We start from the raw sequence: 14,011 nt of genomic DNA on the forward strand, positions 1-14,011 counted from the left end.
ATTTATTTACCTGTTCATTATCACCTCTGCCATCATATGGCTTTTCTCCCCCAACCTTCCTGTCATGTATGAGACCAGGGACCCTGACTGTTTTGTTTCACAAAGTATCCTCAGCCCTAACAGAGTCCATAGTATGTAACAGACATTCAATAAATTTTTAATGATTAAGGGCTTTCATAGTAGGGGACTGTATTACTCATTGAAATATATTTTAAATGCCCATCCCTCCTTCTTCCAAAAGGAATTTTTAATGATTACAGTTTTAAAACATGGGAAAATTAAAATAAGAAATGTTAGAAATAGATTGCAAACCAATCAGACTTAAGGATTTAGCATTTGAATACTAACATTAGCCCTGAATTTCCTGGTAGCTGGGGCAAGAAATCAAGGAAGTGTATTGAAATGACTTCCATAGTGCAGAAAGAAGAAACACAGATATGCATCTGTAGTCACATAATTTTACATGCATATTTTAGCAATTCTGTTTTTTTCTGACTTTTAAAAACTCAGTCATTTCAGCCAGTTATACTTGCTTTACTTGTCATTGGCATTTTTTTCCCATAAAATTTAAACTTTATCTGTGGCCCTAAGTGAGTTGTCTAGGAGTAAATTAGTCAAAAATAACCATTTCCATTTCCAGGCATTACTAAACAAATTGATAACTTTTATACACACAGGGTAATATTAGAGCTTTATAGAGACTCTTAAACAGGTATTTTACAGAGGAGTGGTGTCAACTTTCAAAGTTCCTGTGATTTCTTACATTTTAGATTAATTTTCAGTAGGTGGTTATTGCTACATTCATTAGTCAAATTCAGTTGGTAGCCCTTAGTTTAAATGAGTGTCCATGCTTGGGTAGGAGTGAACTGGTGAGACCTATAATTATAGGAATGGGAAATTGTGCAGATATGATAAGGATGACTCCTCTGTTACCACTCGATTTCGTTTTCCAACAAGAAAATAACATTTACAGTATCAGTGTTCTTTTAGAAATAGCTAACCTCCCAAACGGTCTCTGTGACGTGTTTTGAATTTCTGTGTAAACCATGCAATGCAAACTGCTTAATAAAAGCTGCAACACAGTGACATTACATCATAAACTAATTTTTAACTATTTGCTTTCAATCAAATTGTTGTCTTCTTATTAGCTTTGTGTGACTACAGAAGTGATAAAATGACAAAGACTTGATGATAATATATTTTTCCACTTAATAATACCAATTTTTCAGCTGGGCGTCGTGTCTCAAGCCTGTAATCCCAGCATTTTGGGAGGCCGAGGTGGGCGGATCACAAGGTCAGGAGTTCGAGACCAGCCTGGCCAACATAGTGAAACCCCATCTCTACTAAAAATACAAAAATTAGCCAGGCATGGTGGCGCGCATCTGTAGTCCCAGCTACTCAGAAGGCTGAGGCAGGAAAATCTCTTTTTTTTTTTTTTTTTTTTTGAGACGGAGTCTCGCTCTGTCGCCCAGGCTGGAGTGCAGTGGCCAGATCTCAGCTCACTGCAAGCTCCGCCTCCCGGGTTCCCGCCATTCTCCTGCCTCAGCCTCCCGAGTAGCTGGGACCACAGGCGCCGCCACCTCGCCCGGCTAATTTTTTGTGTTTTTAGTAGAGACAGGGTTTCGCCGTGTTAGCCAGGATGGAGGAAAATCTCTTGAACCCAGGAGGCGGAGGTTGTGTGAGCCACTGCACTCCAGCCTGGGCAACAAAGTGAGACTCCATCTCAAAACTAATAATAATAATAATACCAAGTTTTTCTTTCCAGAAGTTTCCATTTTTACATAGTTAAATGGGATTCTTTTCCTTCACAATTTCTTTCATTGCTTCTAAGCTTACAAAAATCTTCATCCAATAAAAGTTTAATTTTCAATTCAATTTAATAGCTTAAAATGTTTATGTTTAATTATTTAAGTTGGAGTTTATTTTAGTATATGCTAGGAGATGATGATCTAACTGGGTTTTTTTCCAAAATAGTAAGTAGTCATTCATATCACCATTAACTGTGAGTGATCTTTGCCTTCTTGATTCATTCTTTACTGACCCCTCCTTTATTGTATGTGAAGTTCTGGCATCTGTGAGTGGGAGATTGGACCTGTTTGTGGGCTGGCTATTCTGTTTCATTGATCTAACTGCCTACTTTTACACAGCTGTATTAAAATTACTTACATTATAATAGTATTATGCATCTCATTATCCTTTTATTTTTTTGAGATACAGTTTCCCTCTGTAGCCCAGTCTGGAGTGCAGTGGTGCGATCTTGGCTCACTGCAACCTGCACCTCCTGGGTTCAAGCAATTCTCCTGCTTCAGCCACCCGTGTAGCTGGGATTACAGGCATGCACCACCACACCCGGCTAATTTTTGTATTTATTTATTTATTTATTTTTGAGATGGGTTTCGCTCTTGTTGCCCAGGCTAGGGTGCAACAGCATGACCTTGGCTCACCACAACCTCCGCCTCATGGGTTCAAGTGATTCTCCTGCCTCAGCCTCCCGAGTAGCTGGAGTTACAGGCATGTGCCACCATGCCTGGCTAATTTTTGTATTTTTAGTAGAGACAAGGTTTCTCCATGTTGGTCAGACTAGTCTCATACTCCTGACCTCAGGTGATCCGCCCACCTTGACCTTCCAAAGTGCTAGGATTATACGCGTGAGCCACCATGCCCAGCCTAATTTTTGTATTTTTAGTAGAGGCAGTGTTTCATCATGTTGGCCAGGCTGGTCTCGAACTCCTGACTTCAAGTGATCCACTGGCCTCAGCCTCCCAAAATGCTGAGATTACAGGCGTGAGCCACCGTGACCAGCCTCATTGCCTATTAAACTAAGCTTTTATTACTCTTCATTTTCAATGCTTTTACTCTTACCCATCTATTCTGTCATATGAACTTTAGAATCATTTTATTATACTATTAAAACAAATAAGCATGAGATTTACTGAATTCATTCTGTCTCTTTTTTTCTTTCTTTCTTTCTTTCTTTCTTTCTTTCTTTCTTTCTTTCTTTCTTTCTTTCTTTCTTTCTTTCTCTCTTTCTTTCTTTCTTTCTTTTCTTTCTTTCTTTCTTTCTTTTGAGATAGGGTCTTGCTCTGTTGCCCAGGCTGGAGTACAGTATTGTGATCTTGGCTCACTGCAACTGGCACCTCCTGGGTTCAAGTGATTCTCGTGCCTCAGCCTCCCGAGTAGCTGGGATTACAGGCATGCACCACCACACCCAGCTAATTTTTGTATTTTTGGAAGAGACAGGGTTTCACCATGTTGCCCAGGCTGGTCTTGAACTCCTGATCTGAAGTGATCTGCCTACCTCAGACTCCCAAAGTGCTAGGATTACAGGCGTGAGCCACCACACCCCACCAAGATTTACTAAATTCTCTTATGCTTAATCTAGAAATGTTAGTTTTATAAAGCAAGATCTAAAGAAGCATAAAGAACTTAATGCAACTTTGTGCTTTCTTCACTGCTTGGTTGTATCCTCAGGGCTTGAAAAGATGATTTCTTTGAACTTATCTTGAATGTTAATACTAATGAACATACATGCATATCTACACACACAATGACACAAGGCACATACATGCATACATATGTACACAACCATGCATGTGTGCACACAGGCACACAATGCACACATATGTGCATACACACACACACATATACACACATGTTGGCATGTTAGTTTCAGAAGCCCTTGCTGCTGGTTTTACACACTTTCCAAACTTACTTGGTTATTACAACTATAAGTAGTCTATGTATTAATTTTAAAAATGGTTTTGTTAAAACCTTTCTAATACTATTGACCTTTCTAATACCTTTTTTTTTTTTTTTTTTTTGAGATGGAGTCTGGCTCTGTCACCCAGGCTGGAGTGCAGTGGACGGATCTCAGCTCATTGTAAGCTCCGCCTCCTGGGTTTACGCCATTCTCCTGCCTCAGCCTCCCGAGTAGCTGGGACTACAGGCGCCCGCCTGGCTAGTTTTTTGTAGTTTTTAGTAGAGACGGGGTTTCACCGTGTTAGCCAGGATGGTCTCGATCTCCTGACCTCGTGATCCGCCCGTCTCGGCCTCCCAAAGTGCTGGGATTACAGGCTTGAGCCACCGCGCCCGGCCTCTAATACTTTTAATGGTGTAGAAAGACCCTTTCAGGCACCAATTTTTTTTATTGTGTCTTGACCCATAGGCAAAAGTAGAAAGATTTGAGGATAGTCTGGAAGGCTCCTGGACTACATCTGCAGAGTTGCCATTATTTCCTGAATCCTGTTTTTAAAGTAATAATGGAAGAATTTCTCCTTTCAACTGTAGGAGCACTACCCTCACAATCTCCACCGTGAATGGCCCCCTAGAAATTGTTACAACCACAAGCACATTCCTATGATTGTGATTACATGCTACATTTCCTTCGGGTACAGACTGCTGCCTCTATTTCTGCTTTCTCTGAATAGTCTTTACATTATGAAATCCAGTTTATACCAGATTTAGCTTTTAAAATCACTCAAGCTGAACATAATAAAGTGTTTAAACATAGATTCAAAATTGTTTCTCCACATCCTGCTGGAACTGGGAGGTGAATTCTTTGTTGTTACAGGATAGAGGTAGAATATATTTTCCGACATATCAGAGAGCAGACAGAAAGCCAGAGAACATTTGAAGTGCAATCAGTATCCATCTGGTAGCTTTCCTTTTCAGTGTTATTAACCAGCTCAATATAAACTTATGAGCTATGAAAAGTAGAATTCATCTACATGAGACTGTTTTCATGATAAATGTAACATGTTTGTTCTGGTTCTACCTTAGGGGAGATCTAGTTATCTGGCAGGAATTTCATTAGTGTAACTCTAGGGCTTCTGTTCTTCCAGTGTAAGATCACAGAAATGACCTCACATTTATGGTTTGAAGCGATTACAAAGGCAGCAGAAATATGTTTTGAGATCAGTGCTTAGTTTGATATTTATAAGATGCTTCAGAGGAGGAAATTTTGTTACAGAGATCATTTCCTTTAGCTTACTGTCAATATTAAATGTTCTCTATGAGGAGAGGCCACGGTTTGGTCATGTACTTAGGTTAATCCCTTTCCAAACAAAAGCTAGAACATGGCCTTTGGGGAAAATGTCAAATCCAGACTTTGGGCCAAAGCCACTGACACTGTCCAGGGATTAGTCAATACAGTGCAATGTCATTTGTCCACCATTGTGGAGGACCGCAGTCTTCCAAATGGAAGATAACGGAGCCTGCCCATTTGAAAAGCATCAAAATGGATTCTGTTGAAACCCTGTAGTAAGGTTTGTTCTTTGTTTTGTTCTCCAAACAATTATTAAGCCCTACTCTATGACTGGTACTGAGTTCAGCACATGGGACAAGAAATATGTGGTTCTTGCTGCACAAACTAGTCCAGAGAGGACAAGAGACTTTGCACTGGTCTGTAGGTGCATTTAGTAGAAGGAGATGTTTCCGCCAAAATCCGAAGACTGAATAGGAGTTGGGCAGGTAGAGAGCATGATTGGATATGTTGGGGAAGTTGTGTGTGTGTGTGTGTGTGTGTGTGCGCGCGCACACGCACGCGTGTATGTGTGTGTGTTTTGGAGGCAGGTGGGTTATTCTAGACAGAGGGAAGAGCTTGTCCAAAGGCCAATGTGTTTGAGGAACTTAGAGGAGACTAGTTTGGCTGGAACAAAAATATCAAAGAGAATGAATGGCTTGGTCCTGGAGGCTGGAGTGATGGGCAGGAGCTGTATTAAGCCATATTCAGGATTTTGGATTAGGCCGTTCAGTCAGGGGAGACACAGGAACAGAATTGTGTTTATAAAATCAGTCTGGCGGCTGGATGGAGAATCATTCAGGAGAGACAAGAATGGAAAGTGGGGAGACCAGTTAGTAGCCTAGTAGAAACCTGTCAGTAGGGCTGGTGATGGGGGGCCCGAAACAGAATGGTGGCTGTGGAGACAGAAAGAAATTGACCCTTTTTGAGATCTTCTCATGTTGTGAGTGATTTGAAGGATGAGAGTCAGGGAAAGTCAAGGATGACTCTGGGATTCTGGCTTGAGCAATTGTCATTATCCCTATGATACCATTTACTGAGCTCTGAGACCTGGAGAAGATAAGTTCTGATTAGGGCAATAGTCATAGGGTTGAGCAAACAAAAGAAAAATGACAAACTTTCATCTCTGTTACTTATATTCAAATTGCTGTTTATTACTTGTTGTATATGCATTTTCACCTTTTGCTAATTATATTAGAGGTACAACTAATATAGCAACTATATTCTATATAGTACCATATTAGATGTGTACAGTATTTTGCTCATTTATTTGCCCAATAAGCACTGTTGCTTCCTGTGAGCAAAGATCTTCACTTGACAGTGTGAGAAATGCAGAGGTGGATAAAATGTGATTCCTGTTTCCAAGGAATAAATAGTCTGTTACGAGTAACACTATATGGAGTCAGATAACTTTAAATAAAGGTTGGGGTACTCGGGGCCATAAGAGAGGGTCAGAGCTCCAAGATGAGAGAATTTACATCTGGCTAGGAAATCAGATAAAAAAGATGTGACCTTTGAGCTGGACCTTGACTTGGCCTCACACTTTCTGCAGAGGTAGTTGTGTGAGCTGAGGCCCAGGGGTAAAACTCGTGTAGTAGGTAAGATCAGTCTGGAGTGAAGGCCTGGGAAGGGGAGTGGTGGGTGGATGCTGGCTAGGGACTGAAGCCTCAGGACACAGGTCCATGAGGGCAAGGTTGAGGAGTTTGGCTTTTGTTCTGTGGATGGTGGGGAATTATTAGGAGGAGAATAATTCCAGCTCTCACTTAGGAAAGGTAAACAATAGCTTACACAGTGCTATGGAAGGGTATTTTCTAGCTTGTGTTTCTTTGTATGTCTGAAGCTTATAGGCCCATAATACTTTTTGATGTAGGGTCTTCGAGGTCATTCTTTGTTGTGTTTGGTTTATCTATTCCCTGTCAGGTTGTTTTGAGTTTTCCCACTATTCTAAATAAAGCTGAGGTTGATATTTTTCAATACTCAAGAGCCAGGGTTTATTGAGCTCATACTCTGTTCTAGAACTTTACTAGCCATGGGAGACACGGAGATGAATGGGTGCCACCCTTGTCTTCTAGGAACTCATGGTCCAGGATAAACAATATGATATTTTTTCCTTTGTGGTCATCACTTCAAGGAATACCAGTCAACATGGAAACAGAAGATCAAATTTAAAATTTAAATTAATGTTACAGTTTCACCAATGATTTCCTAGAGAGATTGAATTGCCAGTTTGTATTGTCATGCTTTAATCTCAGGACTAGTACGTGTTGGGCCTTATTATTTTTATTCATATTTGGTATGACACATAATAGTACTCCATAGCCCTTTCGGGTGTGCTTCTTTAATAAGGTTGTACATTTTCTGTGTCAATTTCCAGCTTGCTTTCTTCATGTGAGAGTTGTCAATTCACTTGCTTTGAGCATGTGAAATGTGGGTATCTACTATATGTATTTATGCCCGTTCTTCATATATTTGTATTATAAGCTTTCCCCACTTCAGGATTTTTTTATTTACTTATTTTCAACTGCTTTATTGATAGATAATTTAGATACCATACAATTCACCCATGTGAAGTGTACAGTTCAATGGTTCTTAGTGTATTCACAGAGATCTGCAACTGCCACGAGTCCATTTTGGAAGGTTTTCATCCCCCACAAAAGAAACCCATACCTATTAGCAGTGACTCCCAAACCTCCCAAACCTCCCTCCCTGAAGCCTTGGACAACCACTAATCTACCTTCTGTCTCTATAGATTAGTCTATTCTAGATATTTCACATTAATGGACTCATACAATATGTGGTCATTTGTGACTGGCTTTCACTTAGCCAGATTCATCCATGTTTCATTCCTTTTCATTGCCAAATATTCTGTTGTGGAATACTGTATTTTATTTATCCATGTTATTAGTTGATGGATATTTGAGTTGTTTTCACTTTTGGATATTTATAGAAAATGCAGGCCGGGCGCGGTGGCTCAAGCCTGTAATCCCAGCACTTTGGGAGGCCGAGACGGGTGGATCACAAGGTCAGGAGATCGAGACCACAGTGAAACCCCGTCTCTACTAAAAATACAAAAAATTAGCCGGGCGCGGTGGTGGGCGCCTGTAGTCCCAGCTACTCAGGAGGCTGAGGCAGGAGAATGGCGTGAACCCGGGAGGCGGAGCTTGCAGTGAGCCGAGATCACGCCACTGCACTCCAGCCTGGGCGACAGCGCGAGACTCCGTCTCAAAAAAAAAAAAAAAAAAAAAAAAAAAGAAAATGCTACTATAAATATTCATGTGCAAGTTTTTGTGTGGACATGTATTTTCATTTCTCTCCGGTACATACCCAGGAGTGGAATTACTGGATCGTGTTGTACACCATGTTTAGTCTTTTAGGAAACTTCCAGACACTTAAAGGACTTTCTAGAATTTCTATTCAGTTTCATTGGTGAAAGCCACACCATGCAGTTTCGATTATTGCCTTTGTCTGAAAGGAGTGCTTACTTTTCAACTGTAACTTTTCTGAAATCTAAGTATTTCTGATAGAAATTTAGAGTTCAAATTGATATGTGCTGTAAGTGTGAAATAGACACTGGATTTCAAAGACTTAATATGAAAGAACAAAATCATCAATAATTTTGTGTATTAATTACAAGTTGAAATGATGATACTATTTTGGATATATCGAGTTAAATAAAATATATATTATTAAAATTTATTTCACTTATTTTTTTTTTCCTGTTTTTGTGTAGCTATTAGAAAACTTAAATTTACGTGTGTGGTGTGTGTATTTCATTTGGACCGCACTGCTCTAGAAGTTGCGCTAGTGTGCCTGTTGAAGAAAGTAACCCCAGTTTGACACGTGCTTCCCAGCTGTGTGTCTTTAAGCAAGTTAAAATCTCTCAGAGCAAGATTTAGTCTTTTTAACTATAAAACAGGAATAATAATTGTACCCACCTCACAAGTTTATTTTGAGGGTTGAGTGAGAGATATATATATGTTAAATCACTCCCTAAAATATAGTTAGTATTCATAAATGTTATTATTATTGTTGTTATTGCTGTGATTACCATCAATTTGTCAAGTTGTTTTTTAATCTGGAAGAATTTTTTATTGATATTACATTAAATCTCTATTTAATTTAGAACTTTTTTTTCTTTTTTTGATACTTAGTGTTTCCATCCAGGAACCCAGCATAACTTTAACCCAATTATTGTGTCTTCCTTTATTGCTTTAAGGAAAGTTATATTATTTACTTTAAATAAATCCTTCTTCCCCTGCATTACATTAGTACACCTCACTAGTTTTGTTACTTGAATTCTTTCTTGGCATTTTCTAGATATTTAGCATTCACTCATTAAGAATGCCTAACAACAAATGTACATTTAGCTAATGTGCTTTTAATGAATTGTTTAATGCTTTTTGTGGCTGTGTTTTGTGTTTCTATCCTGCATCTCCACTAAACTTACCTTTTGGCACTAGAAATTTTCTTTGTTCATCATTTTCTGTGTGAATGTCATCTGCTACAAAACAAAAAATAAGGTGGTACTTTTCCATTCCTATGCTCATTATTTCTCTTTTCATTTTTCCTTCCCTGATAACTATTATTAGCATTTAACCTGCTACATTAAATAGAAGTAAGTCTAGGGTATCCTTATCCTGTTGTTAAAAAGATTTAACACCAAATTGTTTATTTGTTTTTGAGATAGTCTCACTCTGTCACCCAGGCTGGAGAGCAGTGGCGTGATCTCAGCTCACTGCAACCTCAGCCTCCTGAGTAGCTAGGACCACAGGTGTACACCACCACGTCCAGCTATTTTTTTGTATTTTTAGTAGAGACAGGGTTTTGCCATGTTGCCCAGGCTGGTCTTGAACTCCCGGACTCAAGTGATTAGCTAGCCTCAGCCTCCCAAAGTGCTGGGATTACAGGCATGAGGCACTGCACCTGTAATGTCAAATGTTGATTTGTGACTTTTAGTGTAGAGTATTGTTTATTGCATTTAGAAAAATCTTTTTATAGCTTTAAAAGTTTTTTAAAAATCAGGTATAGGCTGGGTGTGGTGGCTCATGCCTGTAATTGCAGCACTTTGGGAGGACGAGGGGCAGATCACTTGAGCTCAGAAGATTGAGACCAGCCTGGACGACATGGTGAAACCCCGTCTCTACTAAAAATACAAAAAATTAACTGAGTGTGGTAGCACGAGCCTGTAGTCCCAGCTACTTGGGAGGCTGAGGCATGAAAACCACTTGAACCCAGGAGTGGGGGGCTTCAGTGAGCTGAGATCATGCCACTGCACTCTAGCTTGAGTGACAGAGTAAAACCCTGTCTCAAAAAAATAAAAAAGAAAAAAAGAAAAAGAAAGAATGAAAAAAAAATCAGGAAGAGCTATGGGCTTTATTCAGTGTGTATTTTCAGTTTTCTGTTTCTTCCCTCTCGTTAGGTCTCTCTGCTGCTCCAGCTCAGTATTACCTGATGCTGGCCTCCAAGAACGACTCTGTCTGCGTCTAGGTTGTGTGGACTGGGTCATCTCTTCATACACAGCCTAAATTTGCTCTAAGTCAGGGCCTGGGGGGATCCTTGGTGGATAATGTACACAAGACTTTGGACTTGTGCTTGTCACTTACATTTTGGCTCTGTGAGACAGTTTTTCATATTTCCGGATCCTTGCTGAAACTGGAGATCATTATAAAAGAGAGAGATGATTTTCAGATGAGTGAGGGCCTATTGCATTAGGCAGGGTTCCTGACAGTGTTTGGTAAATGGATGAGAATAAATGATAGACCTTGACTGCAGAGCCCCAAGACAGCTGTTACTCCTTCACATTTCTGTTGTTTATAATGACAATAAACACCTCATCCCATCACTATCTGATCTTCCTCAGAAAGAACCACTGACTGTTAGAGGGAAAAATCATTTACCACAGACAAATGAAGAATAACTTGTGACTTGCTTTGTCACTCCCTAAAAATATTTGAGAGATAGAAAATATAACTTTCCTGCTTTTAAAGAACATACATGTTTTAAAGATTGATATAGAGGGAGTCCTTGCTATCCGAGATTTTATATTGGAATCCTTGCAGTTACAAAGCTTAAAGGGAAGCGAAATTCATCATAAAGAAACAAAGAAAAAAATCACCAAAGACAAAATCTTGCTATAAAATTATCCATCATCAAACATCTGAACCTGACAACTCCTTGTTTCTGTTCACTGTCCATGTTTTTCCTCTCCTGTACCTCTGACTCCAGCAGTACATCCTGCCTGGGATGCCCGTCTGCCTGTCCTCTGTCAGTCCATCCATCCATCCATCCATCCATCCATCCATCCATCCATCCATCGATTCACTCAGCAGCAGTTATTGAATATCTTCTGTGTGCCAGGATCTGGGCTATATAGGCATACCCTAGACATGTCCTAGAGTGCAGCTCAAATGCCACCTCTTCTTCTGAGTACCAAATGTGTCCCTGATTCCCTATTCCCTGCCCTACAAAGTTGAAACTGCTCTCCCCCTTCTCTGTGTGTCCATAGCACTTCATGGGCACTTTCTAGATATTTAACATTAGCTCATTAAGAATGCCTGTCTGTATGACTTCTCTTTTAGAGGACAGTCCTAAGTTCTGCTAGTGGCATTTGTGTCTTATTTATCTCAAGAGGAGAGATGGTTTCTGCTCAGCTTGCATCTTTCTCCATGATGCTTAGGGCTGACCCAGTCCATGACCAACAACCAGAGTCTTCTCTTTCTGTTTTTTACATAGTCATTCTCTTCCAGGGCTAAAGTTGCTGCAGCTGATGGGCCCGCCAGGAACCCAACTCAGACCCTCATCCCTGTGCGGCACACAGTAAAGATAGACAAAGACACCCTCCTCCAGGACTACGGATTTCACATTTCTGAGAGCCTTCCCCTTACAGTGGTGGCTGTCACAGCAGGTAGGGGATGACTGGGAAATGAGAAAGAAGTTTGGTTTCTTAAGGGGAAATAGCCCCAAATCTCCCTGATCTCTCTATCCTACAACAAAATGCAGAAAATCCTACCCTGGGAAGTTAGAAAAGGCACACCTAATTCTGTCTTGGGCTTTGCACCTTACTTTGATGCTGGGAGGGAGCAGCCTCAAGCGCACTTGCCGCTCCAAACCCCAGGCTCCCGCTGGCCTTGGCTAGGGCTTTGCCCACGCATGGCTCCCTGGCTGGTCTCAGAGGCAGTGAAAGTATTTGGCTAAGCTAGCCCTCCTCTTTGAACCCCACCTGCTCCTAGCTGGGGATACTTTCTGGTCAGACAGTAATAGAAACTATCGATTTGTTTTCACTTGAACCTTGTGAAATATAGGCTGTACCAGGGTGGAGAGGAGCAGGTGGGGAAAGTCCAGTGCTTGTCTTCATACTTGAGGTGTGTTAATCTGGGATTCATGAAAATGTATTAATTTCTATTTACACACACATACACACCAGAGCTTTTTAGAGATGAATGGAGTAGATTTACTGGCCAACTCTGTTGATTTAGAAGGTTCTGGCTAGTTTTCTTTCTCAGGACAGTCTTCTAACATCCCCGGAAGTTGGTGATAGATGATAGGTATCTTATCCATGGTTTATAAACAGGAAGATTAAGATCCACATGAGCCCAAGCCTGACTGAAGGTGGGGTAGTGAGCTAGTGCCCCTGGGGACTGGATCAGGCTGCCATTTAGCTGTGCTGCTATTACACATGGAGTCTGGGTCCTCCCGGCGTGAGCACCAATTACTTATTTTCTGTCCAACAGGAGGCTCTGCACATGGCAAGCTTTTCCCTGGTGATCAGATCCTCCAAATGAACAATGAGCCTGCTGAAGACCTTTCCTGGGAACGAGCAGTCGATATTCTCAGGTACTAAATGGTCTTCCATCATATACAGAATTGCACAGATTATCAAAGAACAAAGATGGGCAACAGGAATGGCATAACTGATCCCCTGATTTTAATAAGGCTAAGTATCCTTTAAAGCAGCAAAAACAGCCTTGTTTTAGAACGGCTATTTTTATCTATTAAAACGCCTTCTTGTTAGTGGCTGTTGTAGTCCAGTCTCTCTCACTTGCCTACAAAAGAGCTTGGGAGGCACAGAGTGCTGTATTTGTCAAAGCCCTGCCATGCCCAAGACACCGTGCTAAGCACTGCAGGGAATGCAATGATCATAAATAACCCATAGGCCCTACCCTCTAAGGATTTATAGACACATTGTAACATATGCCAAAGATTGAACTAAATTGATACCAAATCTGTTCTTCTTTATCCCTCTTGATATCTCTTCTTAAATATAATTGCAGGTGCATCTTGGTTGGCATATATGTAGTTTCATTGATGTAGCACCTCCAAACCTTCTGCCTGGTGTCATTGTGACTTATGGAAATGCCTCACTTTCTACCTAGACAATGGTTTCCTGAGACCAGGGCTCAGTGGGTGCTCAGTTAAATGAGTAAATATGGTTAGCGCTGGGAATTGGCAACCTAGACTTTAAGATGGAGGAGTGCCATTAATAGGAGTAAAGAGGACAAGCAGACATTTTAAGGACACATGCAAGCTTTGGATTTTAAATTTTTCATTCAACATTGTTCTAATGACTAATATAAAGAGAGATGAGAAGCAGAGGTAGGTGAAAGCTAACTTGAAGACATATATACAATTCAGTTTGTGCTTTTTTATGAATGGCTGATCTGGCTTTGGGATGGTATTAATTTGTTTTTTTTCCCCTTTTTTTGAGATAGGGTCTTGCTATGTTGCCCAGGCTGGTCTTGAACTCTTGGGCTCAAGTGGTCTCCCCATCCCAGCTACTCGGATGGCTGAGGTAGGAGAATCGCTTGAACCCGGGAGGCAGAGGTTGCAATGAGCCACGATCGTACCACTGCACTCCAGCCTGGGCGACAGAGCAAGGCTCCATCTCCAAAAAAAAAAAAAAAAAGAAAAAAAGAAAAAAAAAAAGCCGAGGAAATACACTGTAAATGCTGGAGAGTCCTCCAACTTGGGCAGAAGTTGTAAGTTGACAAAACA

The 14,011-nt window shown here is 40.6% G+C and overlaps 1 protein-coding gene across 2 annotated transcripts in view; it reads left to right on the forward strand.

Moving 5' to 3' along the window:
* Positions 1 to 14,011, forward strand: part of FRMPD1 (FERM and PDZ domain containing 1) — a 100,267-nt gene that overhangs the window by 49,458 nt on the left and 36,798 nt on the right. For both annotated transcript variants that reach the window (XM_021927370.2, XM_009188479.4), the window contains 2 exons: positions 11,767 to 11,924; positions 12,751 to 12,853. In XM_021927370.2, the coding sequence (XP_021783062.2) occupies positions 11,767 to 11,924; positions 12,751 to 12,853 (261 nt within the window). The remainder of the gene's footprint in view (positions 1 to 11,766; positions 11,925 to 12,750; positions 12,854 to 14,011) is intronic.

This window comes from Papio anubis, chromosome 13 (assembly GCF_008728515.1).
Source record: "Papio anubis isolate 15944 chromosome 13, Panubis1.0, whole genome shotgun sequence".
Taxonomy (NCBI): Eukaryota; Metazoa; Chordata; class Mammalia; order Primates; family Cercopithecidae; genus Papio; species Papio anubis.